This window comes from Branchiostoma lanceolatum, chromosome 7, assembly GCF_035083965.1.
Source record: "Branchiostoma lanceolatum isolate klBraLanc5 chromosome 7, klBraLanc5.hap2, whole genome shotgun sequence".
In the NCBI taxonomy this organism is placed as follows: Eukaryota; Metazoa; Chordata; class Leptocardii; order Amphioxiformes; family Branchiostomatidae; genus Branchiostoma; species Branchiostoma lanceolatum.
Genome location: NC_089728.1, coordinates 19,960,669 through 19,972,924, shown reverse-complemented (window position 1 = coordinate 19,972,924; position 12,256 = coordinate 19,960,669). Strand labels below are relative to the sequence as shown.

The 12,256-nt window shown below is 40.2% G+C and overlaps 1 protein-coding gene across 1 annotated transcript; it reads right to left on the bottom strand.

Annotated features, from left to right (window-relative positions):
- Positions 1-420: 420 nt before the first annotated feature.
- On the bottom strand, positions 421-1,410 carry LOC136438088 (protein mono-ADP-ribosyltransferase PARP12-like). The gene is given in 3 exon segments (XM_066432768.1): positions 421-603; positions 606-898; positions 1,198-1,410. Coding segments are annotated over 3 exon segments (585 nt in total). The 5' UTR covers positions 1,368-1,410; the 3' UTR covers positions 421-481.
- Between the last annotated feature and the right edge of the window lie 10,846 nt (positions 1,411-12,256).

The window sequence follows — 12,256 nt, the reverse complement described above, 5'->3', positions numbered from 1 at the left end:
ATTGGTGCCGCTGGAGAAGGCGGATGCCCAAAGTGTGTGGGTCTCAGATTCGCAACCTGTCATCCACCTTAAACAAATTCACGCGAAGGCTACCGTGTCAATTGACACGGTCACCATACTCGATCTGTATTTGTATCTGCACTATGTATCTGTACCATGTATCTGTACTATGTATCTGAATACGAATAAAGATAATACGAGTGGTTGCCATATATATATATATATTCCTGGGGGAGGGGGCCATGTTAACGAGACGCATGACAGAGTACATTGGAATTTTTTTTCTTTTTCTTTATTTCTTTCTTTTTCTCTCTTTGTCTTTTATCTTTCCTTCTTTCTTTTTCCTTGTTTTTTATTGTCAAGATTTTTTATATTTCCTCCCTCTCTCTGTCTTTTCTTTCTCTTTCTTTCTTTGCTCCTTTTTTTCTTACGTTTCTTTTTCTCTTCGCTTTCCTCCATCTTACTTAAGTCGAAACCTTTTTCAGTACTCAATCAGATACTCGGGGTAACACTGAGCGCCGTCAAAGATGACAAAAATCTTAGGATCAGACCTGCTGTTCACACAGGAATCAAAGGTCTTCCCCAGCGGCTCGCTCGGGTTGAGGGGGGAGGGCGGCGGAGGTTCGACCGTCCTTTGGTGTAAGCACCGACCAAGACCTTAGCGACGAACATGGTCCTACGTCCGCGAGACATGTTCTGGGCGTAGTCGTTGGAGTATTTGGAGCTTGTGGAGAAGTAGCTCCCCTGTCCGTACGCCGCACCTGTACTGGTGCCGCTAAGCCGCCAGTCGAAGTTTTGCAGACAGATGGCGTCCACTACCTCAGGTCTCGTGCCGTGGAACAGCTGGCGTTCTTCTGGGTCGGTCCCTCCGTTCTGCTTCTTCATCTGAGCCTTCTTCCTGTACGATGCAAGGATTGGGAGGTTGAAGATGGATGTCTGTCCCTTCTTCAATTCCATTCACTTTTGATATCACACCACGTTTCTAAAGTGGAATGAATGTTGACTGGTGATGGTACGCCGAGGGGCGATATAGACTTTTGATTAATTTCTGACGTCATGTTTTCCTAAGGTCCCATGTCAGAAGTAAGAGTCAATATTACTGAAGAGGAATAGGGCAGCATTCAGTGAGTTTAGATAGACACAAGTTTGGAATATAGTTTTAATCTTTGATAGTAATTGCAAGGTAGATATTATTACCTGACGTAAGCGCTCCACAGGTAAGGGTTCTGAACCCGTTTGATGTTGATGATGGGTGGTCCCGGCATTCCCTGCTGCTCGAAGAGCGTCTTGACCTGCTGGTACTCTCCGGCTGTCTGTCCGCTAGGTGAGAGGGGCACCTCGTCATAGTCGTCCCCGTCCTCGGCCATCGCGCGCCAGTGGGCGGGCAGGGAGTCGTCTGCTCCCGAAGAACCTGACTTACTTACTACATGTATCAAATGCTTTTCTTCCCTTAGTTCTAGCCATCATTGTTGTTATCGATCATAGTCGTCCTCGGCCATCGCGCGCCAGTAGGCGGGCAGGGAGTCGTCTGCTCCCGACGAACCTGACTTACTTACTACATGTATCAAATGCTTTTCTTCCCTTAGTTCTAGCCATCATTGTTGTTATCGATCATAGTCGTCCCCGTCTTCGGCCATCGCGCGCCAGTGGGCGGACAGGAAGTCGTCTGCTCCCGACGAACCTGACTTACTTACTACATGTATTAAATGCTTTTCTTCCCTTAGTTCTAGCCATCATTGTTGTTATCGATCATAGTCGTCCCCGTCTTCGGCCATCGCGCGCCAGTAGGCGGACAGGAAGTCGTCTGCTCCCGACGAACCTGACTTACTTACATGTATTAAATGCTTTTTTATCCCTTAGTTCTAGCCATCATTGATCCTTCCCTTCCCTTATTTCAATCAATCCAAGCTATCTCCCACATCAAAGGGGTCATTCGTCGGGGACGGTTGGCCAGGGATAAGAAAAAAAAAGTCATAGTAGATAAGAACTAGACAATGTAACTTGAAAAATAAAACAGCCGGAAGGAGTCTGCAACGGAGGTTAGGTGGGGGTCGCGTTGAACATTCACGTGGCCGTATCTTTTGGGCTTGAACTTTGTTGCGGCCATTTCGGTTTCCATGAGACAACGTTCTAAGTAAACTGTTGTTCTAGAAGTCGTGTTTTTATAATTGATATTTTCATCGTGCGTTCATAATGTTTTGGTCTGTCACAAACAGCGGTTGCGATTGGCAAGAATGTTCCTTTTACCAACTCGATGTTGTAAACAGCCTCGTAATTCAGCCTCCCAAGCGGCTGCCAGAAGGTTTGTAAGTCTTGCTTTTTCTGCATAAACCAGTCTACTATCACTACATTGAAATTGGGTTAGTGCTTTGAGCCTTGTTCCATATAATCTCGTCAGGCAAGCACTATGCAATGTGGGAACGTATCAGTAGAGGGCGTAGCTCAGCAGGGGCTACATACCGTAAGTAGGCAATTACCTCGTCTTCTAGAAGACAGCTTTTCAGTAAAACTAACCTTTACCAAAGAAAACACAGCATACGAGAATACCACTCAAACTGCTACGTCTTGCATCTATATTCAAATTGTAAAATTTTGTATGCCACTGTTTCAATATTAACGTTATGCGTACATAACATTAGCGTGATAATATTACCTTCGCCAAGAAACTTATGTGTACGGGAGCGTGGTCTGTGTGTCTTTTTGTTTGATAACTCGAGAATATCAGGGTGGATTATGTTGTATGTGGATAGGTCTTGTGAGACCTGGAAATGATTAGATATTTGCGCCCCTAGCGGCATATTATTTTCTTGTCTCTATGTAAGGTCCACATGTTTGCCTGCGCTCAGCACCGTTAAGTTATCGCTTGACAATCTATTTACAGCATTTCGTGCAACTTACGTTGAAGTCGTGGTATTATAATCAATGGATATCATTCAATATGGGAGTTTACTCTGTGTTAATTTGGTGACTACTGGGGTAGGGATGCATTCTTAGCAATTAAACTGTGAAAAAAAACAGACGACGACAGTCATTTCACATGTATATTGAAATTTCAGGAAAGCATCAACAAAGGCATACTAAACCTATCTTATTTAAAGCGAATAGATGCTCACATGCAGTCTGCATGTGCATACACACAATATTTAAACTCGAAGAGCAAACACAGATGCTATATGTAGTATTAGTATTAGTCACAGATGGAATGTAGAAGTTATCACAAACTTCACCATGATATCGATCACAACATCTGTCCATTCTGTCCAAATGCGATTGAAACTTCATTATGGATTGTTCAAAATAAAGAGACAAAGGCTCAAGGTCATTCAACCTTCTTTCCGTTTTCTGTACATTTCATTCTATAAATCTAATGATATCTTACGAGTGGATCGACTACTTCAGTTTGTATACATGTAAATAGATCAATACATTATAGAATGTCTGAATGGTAGTGTAAACAGTGGTTCAAGCGATATTGGCATATCTTGTTGTTACTCTGTGAACGTCGTTGTATCTACCTTTGTGTTTCGACAATACTGTTGTATAATGCCTTACGAGATATATATATGAGGCCTTACTGTTGTATAAGGGCTTACGAGAACCTGTACTTTTGTTGTGTTAACACATTGTAACAAAGTTCTTTGTATGATCCAGCGAAAATTTTGTAGTAGAATCCTTTATATAGCATTTCTTTCAATTGATTTCTGAAAGAACCCTATAGCCGAACACACCTTAAACATTATACATTTCGATCAGTTCTACTTTCAATACATAACTGTGCTTTGAATTCATGCATAATGTTACAGTAATATAGCATTTGGAATAGTCTTAACTTTGATATCATGATAGATATACTTCTTTCGCCTTGTCAACAAGCTAATAGATTTGTCAATCCGAACTACACAAAAGCAATTGAATTGTTGCTATTTCTGATACTGTAACGTTTTGCTGACAAATTTCCAATTGAACTTTGCGTAATCATACTTCAACTCTTTGATAGAGTAAATAATACTGAGAAGATGAATTCCTATCCGTCTTTCTTGGCTGCAAATGTTTATAAAACGTGTTGAAACTTTTATTGTGTCTGTCTCCGAAGGCAGCCCAAGATTCGAATAATCATGTCACAAATCAGCTGCTTGGAGCGAGGTGACCGGAGGCACATGTATAGATGAGATGATGACAGAGACTGGAATGTGCGTTTGCCTGCGGTGTATTGTGGCAGTATTAACGTCTGTCATCTTTCCTTTTACTTCTAACCGCCGTTTGATAAGTAACATCAGTCAGAAGCCATAGATTCCAGAGTTGTATAGCCTTCTAATTAGTTCTCACCGTGTTATTAGTATACACTAAGTAATACGTTCGTTTGCGGTTCCGAATAGAGGGGTACAAAATGTCGTCCAACTACATTCTTTCATTTTCAGGATCTGCCCTGCGTGTACTCATTCCGCAGAATCTTCTAATCCATATCAATATGACAGAAGTTCATTTTCAAAGTACTCATCTTAATTACTTTAGAACAACAGTCAATATGTTAAATAATTCAAAGAAATGCGAGTTTCGTCTCCATGTCTCTTTTTGATACAACGTATGACATATTACTGTTTATCAGCTTCATTCAGCATAGCATTATATATTAACAACGTTTCGCAAGTATTGCATGTCAGAATCAGAGTTTAAAATAATTCGTCTTTGTTGTGACAAAACAATGTAAAACGCCTAGTTCAATGTTGCCGTGGACTACAAGTTTACCATTTACTTGCTGTACTTATATGTTCACATACATTCTTGTGCCAAAAAGCAGTTACTCAAGTTACTGATTTTGGAAAATCATATCCAGTTGCTTAACTAATAAGTAACTGCTTTGTTGGCGTATCTTATTACCTGGATGTATAACCTTCATCGGCGTACCTTCTTGTGCGTTGTGATATTCTGAATCGGATTTCAACGTACATAATACACGTGACTTTAAAGGGTATCATGCCGTTTGATTTTAATGGAACATATATGTTTCTCTCCAATGCAACACTGGTTCCCAGATTCTGTAGGTCTAGTTACTCCTATATTCTGGACCATACCCGTAACAAGGACTGAGTCTACTGTTGATCTTATTAGCGTTTTCACATGAACAGGGCTTGCCTTAGCTCAGCGCCTGACTAGATCACGCTTAGAACACACACTGCACGAAATGGCCACGTATCCTGACGGATCCGACGTATCCGGAATCGGGCCTCATGGCGTTTCCGAGCGAATCCGGAAAAATCCCAGTTCACTGCTCGGATACTGTAGTGCCCGCAGATCCGACCAATTCCGACGCCGTATTCTTCTGGATTCGTGATGCGCCTCGGATACCCGAAGATATTTGCGCGGATCCCTCGTTTTTTGATATTTGGAATGTTCGGATTGTTTGTATGTCGGTAGTTGCTTCGGATCCTGACGAATAAATACACACGGCACGGCATGATCTCATTTCCTGACGAATCCAGCAGATCCGGAATTGCGCATCATAGCAGATACGGAACGTTTCCGATTGGATCCGATGCACCTCAGATCAGACAATTCCGGCGCCGTATACGTCTGGATCCTTCATACGTTTCGGGTACAGATACGGAACGTTTCCGAGCAAATTCAGACAATTACCAGGTACACCTCAGATCCGGCAATTCCGACGCCGTATACGTCTGGATCCGTGATGCGCGTCAGATACCTGAGGATATTTGCGCGGATCCTTCGTTTCTAGATATTTGTCAATATGGCAGAGATGTTCGGATTGTTTGTCGGTAGTTGCTTCGGATCCTGACCAACAAATACACACTGCACGGCACGCGGCATGATCTCAGATCCTGACGAATCCAACAGATCCGGAATTGCGCATCATAGCAGATACGGAACGTTTCCGATTGGATCCGATGCACCTCAGATCCGACAATTCCCGCGCCGTATACGTCTGGATCCTTCATATGTTTCGGGTACAGATACGGAACGTTTCCGAGCAAATTCGGACAAATACCAGGAACACCTCAGATCCAGCAATTCTGATGCCGTATACGTCTGGATACGTTTCGGGTACAGATAAAATATCTACTCGGATCTTTCATTTTTTTATGTATTTGCCAATATGTTAGAAGTTCAGATTTGCCAATATGTTAGAAGTCATGAGCTGTCTCGGATCCTGACGTGTACGGAACACGGATTCGTGTCGGATATCCAAATTACCCACAAGACACTTCTGGGCGCGACAAACGTTAACGGTTTTCTTTCGGTTAACAGCACAGACAAGAACGGCGTTTCATCACCTTCTGTGCTTAACATGGCATCGCCAGAGTACCATGGTCGACCAGTGATTTTTGAGTGACTTGAGAGTCGAAGGGAATTCGGTGTAAACTCAAACGCACGGAATTGCGACGTTGTCTTCTTCGTGCATGCAATATTCGTCGCCCCCCTCCCCCCTTGTAAACGCTGGTAGGGAGTTGATTCATCATTTTGAGGGACTGCCCTTTGGTAAGTACAAATTTAAAAATTCCTGTTTCTAACTAGTTTTGACGTCAGTTATCCTCCTATTGTGGCTTGACATATCATCGCATTCGCATGACCATAAGAATTCTCCAGCCGACCTGCCCTTTTACGGCGTTAGGATCTAGGAAATTAAAAATTTTAATTTGTTCATTCTTGCCAATGGTCATCAGACATGTGTGTCTGGTTAACGTTTCAGATACAAAATAGCAAGCAGTGGAGGGAAAGATAATTAAAGATATGGAAGGGAAGAAAATGTCATAAGTATTTGTCCCACAAAGATCCCACAGTTTGTGGATAGTGAACTAGAACTTATAAGGAGGCAGTAGTGTGCCTCAGTGATTATTTCATTCAGTTATAGCTGTGCATGTTTGATCAATATCATATTCAAGTTATAGATGTAAGTTTTACGTAGTCAATTCAACGATGCCCAGATTCATTTTTTTACACATGCGAGTATGTGATATGTTTAATATTTGTCATTGTTTCCATTTATATATATATATCCAGTACAGCATCGGCAGATACTTCCTTCACAAATGCAGCACATATTGTGAGGACCTTGGCTGGGAACAAAGCAATCAACTGCCAGATGCTCAGCTGCTGAGTACCTCAGGCTCCTTTGGTAAGTCCATCATCGGTACACTTCAATGTTAGCTGAGAGAGGCATGATGGATATCCATTGTCCCGTGTTTTTTGTAGCTGCTGTGATGAAACGAAGCCCATGTCAAAATCATGTGACATGTTCCTTAAATACGTGAATTGATATTTATTCATCATTTGGTTTTATCATATAGGAACTGGTTCATCACAAGATGGACTCCAAGCTGAGTCCAACATGCAGATACAGAAGAAATCAGCCTTGCCTGTCCCTTACCAAGAGTGCATGGAAGAAGTGAACTCAGATGTAGTCAGAGAATGGGGAGAGGACGATTATACACATGCAGTTCCACGGCATATGCTACTTACGTTTAAAATGTGGCGTGTCATCATGGGAGTTCTTCAGACAGTATAATGTTACTTTCTATTTTCAACCTCTGTATTTGAAACAATTGTATCTGATGGCTTTTAGACGAAGAGCTGGCCACAAATAAGGCTTTTATTACTTTAGTGGAATATTTAGAACATGTAGATGATTTTGGTCCAGGGGCACTATGCAGTAGTAAATATAACCACAAATGTTGTGATGGTGTTAATTGTAATACATTTAATAATTTTTCAGAACATTGTGCTTGCACAACCCCAATTTACCGACATTAACCTGCATATGCAGTGGTGCTTTGAGTATGTGGATGTCCCTCAGCCTGTCTCAAATGAAATGGATCATTTAGCCACATAGTACTTCCGTATTGTATTGTATTTGATAGTTTTTGAACTTAGAAATACATTATGTTGAGATATGAAATGATACATATGTTACATACAGGCTTTCCCAAACTTCCTGTCATTCAAAATGATGTTTTGGGTATAGTTAAATTAGGAATGGAAGCACTTAGTCGGATCCGTTACGGATTCGTTGTTTTGTCCACCTGTATCCGTCAGTATTCACCATTTTCTTCAAAATACAGAAAAGTCCCTGTACGCATCCGTCAGGATCTGTGGCATTTCCGTACAGTGTACGGCTCCGTATTCGTCGAAAATCCCTTACTTTCGGATTCTTCAGGAAATATTCCATATACCGGTGCGGAAATAGTCGGATACGTTACACGAATCCGTATGTATCCGTCAGTATCCGCCAAAAATACAGAAAAATTCCTGTTCGTATCCGTCAGGATCTGTGGCATTTCCGTACAGTGTACGGCTCCGTATTCGTCGAAAATCCCTTACTTTCGGATTCTTCAGGAAATATTCCATATACCGGTGCGGAAATAGTCGGATACGTTACACGAATCCGCACGTATCCGTCAGTATCCGCCAAAAATACAGAAAAATTCCTGTTCGTATCCGTCAGGATCGGTGGCATTTCCGTACAGTGTACGGCTCCGTATTCGTCGAAAATCCCTTACTTTCGGATTCTTCAGGAAATATTCCATATACCGGTGCGGAAATAGTCGGATACCTTACACGAATCCGCATGTATCCGTCAGTATCCGTCAGTATCCGACAAAAATACAGAAAAATCCCGGTACGTATACGCCGGGAAACGAGGCCATTTCGTGCAGTGACAGTCATCGATCTTTTCTCGGCCAGTCAGGAGGGTGTATTTCTGGTGATTAAATCCACATAGTGTGGCTTCACAAGAGGTAGGAGTGTGCTATTAAACCAAGGCTGCCAACAAAATCATCGGGAGGGCATGGCTTTATCGAATCCACATAAACTCGCTCCGCCCATTCTTTTATAATCAATACTTCTAGCAGCCTTTCCACTGGTCAAGCCCCTGAAAACTTCATGACCAACACCTCTATTGGGAACATCCTAACCCTGTTGATTAGCGCACATGCGCTAACATGAACCAATTATTGTCAGACTCAGAGCCGTTTGTTACCATGGTGTTGCAGGCTGTGATGAATGGTTTCCATGGTGACAGAGAATCATGAGATCCTATTGGACCGATTGTCATAGTGACAGAGAATCCTGAGCTCCTATTGGTACTTTTTTAAATCATTCTCATGACTTTTAAGTGAAAGGCCAGAAACTCGGCGGCTCCTTTGAATTCTGAACAGTGAGAATTTGTGTTACAAACGCTAAATTTGCCTTAGTATTGACAAGATCATACCGTGACCGATATGAAGAACAATCATATCAAAGGCCATATGAAGGTCCTTGCTGTAGTTATTCTTTTCACATTTTTAAATTATTTTATTTCTGCGTTCGTTTATAATGCATGGTGTGTCATTCAATGACTGTTTTTTTTTCGATACGCTGTATTGAGACATTTTGAATTACCTTTTGAATTCGAACTTTCTGTCATAAGAGAGACATTACGCAGTACCCTTCACAGAGACTGGCACAACAACTATTGTATTTTTTAAGTCTGAATCATACCCCTCCATCTTTGCTATGAATTATTTTTGGCTGTTAAAGGATAATGTATAGATTTGGTACAGGGTGCTTGATATTTCAACGTGATTATGACGTCAAAAAAGCACAGATTTAATGTGATGACTAATCAAAGCACACACACAAACACACACACACACACACACACAAATATAGTTGATTGGTAATAGTGATGGTATAATGATGATGATGAGGGAAATCGTTTTGAACTTTTCTGGCAATACAATTTTTTGACGTCCAAAAAAATAAAATAAAATTTTATGTGGTGACTAATATAAGCACATGCGCCACACACAAACGCACACACACACACACACACACACACACACATACACACACAAACACACACACACACAAACACACACACACACACAAACACACACACACAAACGCACACACACACAAACACACACAAACACACACACATACACACACAAACACACACACACAAACACACACACAAACACACAAACGCACACACACACAAAAACACACACACATACACACACAAACACACACACACACACACACACACACATACACACACAAACACACACACAAACACACACACACACAAACACACACACACAAACACACATGGTTGATTGGTACTGGTAATAGTGATAGTATAATGATGATGATGAGGGAAATCGTTTTGAACTTTTCTGGCAATAAAATGTCTTTTTTTTGTCTACATAATCATCATTCAGAGGGCAGCGTGGTGTTAGCGCTTCGACAGATTTACAAACATTGATAAAACTGTGGTAATCAAATGAATAGATTTAGATACACTGGGGTGTCAAATTTATAATAGGCCCCTGGAAAATGACTAAATTAAGTTCATATGTAACATTTCAGCCCCTTTTATATTTTTTCTCTTACAGAATTGGTTTCCTTGGGAAAGTTTGTTCCAAAATGTCAATTTACGATTACGGTTTTTGAAAATTTTAATTAAGGAAAATTGTTTTCATGGGGAAATTGTTAGCCTCCACCGGGCCTTCCTACGGGGGCATGAATCATAGAATTCGGAAAAAAAGTTCAATGATTGGCCAGGAGAGTCAGTCCACGGAAAGGTTAACATTCCCCGCTCGGTCGGTTTAACCCTTTGGTAGCCAAGCTCCCCTGGCGAATTATTCTCCCTATATCCGAACAGCATTTAGTTACTGTACTAAAACAACAGTAGCAAATTTAACTATTGGCATACAACTTTGTCTTGAATTAATCTTCTTTTAAAGACTACTTCAAGACATCTTAAATTGTCTTAGCCTCATTAACATATCTATTCAGAGTTGTGATATAATCTGGTGTTCTCAGTCCTATCTTTAGTCACTGACGAAAGACAGTGGATGCTGCCTGAAACGTCCCTATAGCCGCCGTATGCGTAGCAAGTCTGGTAAAGACTAAATTGTATTCTGGAATGTCAATTTGCGATTGAATTTTCGTATTTTTTTTTTCCTGGGAGAGATTTTCTTGAAAATTCCTGAGGTGAATCTTTAAAGCAATTGTTCATCTTTCAAGATTTTTTTTTATTTACTCTCTGGGAATTTTTTTTTTTTTTTGTGGAAGAAATTCTGATGAAAATATCCGTTAACGATTGAATTTTTTACTTTTCTGCAGGAAATCAATTGAAAACTTCTAGAATTCTGTTCAAAATGTCCAAATTCCTCCTTTTTTATTTCTTAGACATTATTTTTTGGGAAAACTTGTTTCAAAATGTCAAATTGTAATTATAATGAAGTCAGTTTTTAGAATTCTGTTCTTTAGAAAATTTTTGTTCTTTGGGAAATGTGGATTTTCCCCAATTTTTTTTTAATTATAAGTTTAATAAGGGCTACATATTTTTTTTTATTAAGCAACCTCCATGACGGAGATTCATCGTGCAGCCCCCATTGTATACCTTCCAGTGGAAAGTGTTCACAAAGGCTTTCATCTGATTGGTTGTAACTATGTTACATAATTTTGTTTTCAGAGCGATGATACTTAAACCTTTGCAAAAAGAGTATTGACAATAATACAATAATGAAGTAGTGTTTGCGTTGTTATAGTTGTTTTGTTATGGTTTTTTTTCGTTTTTTTAATCCGCCTACAATAAAGAATTCATTTTAGCCATATTTGTATGTCCACCTACTAATGCTGCATTTAATGAATTTTCTTTTTCTATAAATAATCTTACTGCCAAGGATATGTAATTTTGTACATTTTACATTCTATCAATTTATTCTTTTGTGTGTATATATATGTATTACTAAGCTAAATTTTCCACAACTGATATTTGCCTTGTATCCATTTCTAGAACAAAGCAGAGGTTGTTTACAACAGTCTCCTTTCAGTGCTGTATTTCGTGATGAATATTCAAAACATTTCACTGTTTTAACCTCCGCCAAGCAGCCTAATTAACTTAGTTTTAGCCCGCCTCGGCCGATTGATCTTTAAGAATTTCTCTTTCCAGATGTTGTGGTCGAATCCAGATTTACTATTTATTTGGTACGAGCATTTCAAATCTTATTGGATGTTAGATTCTAAAAACGTTTCTGCATTGATTCCCAATGTATTTGCTTGGTAAAATACTAATGCCAAATTGTTGAACCAAGCTAGGCTTAGATAAAGCTAACACTCTTTGCGGATAATCGTCTTGCTGCCCAGTGGCATTTGTTAAAACCTAAAATCTCTAGAACCTTTCATCTCAATAGAAAAGCAAGACGAAGAGGTATGAGAACCACTGTAATTTTTCAATCAATTTCGCCGCTGA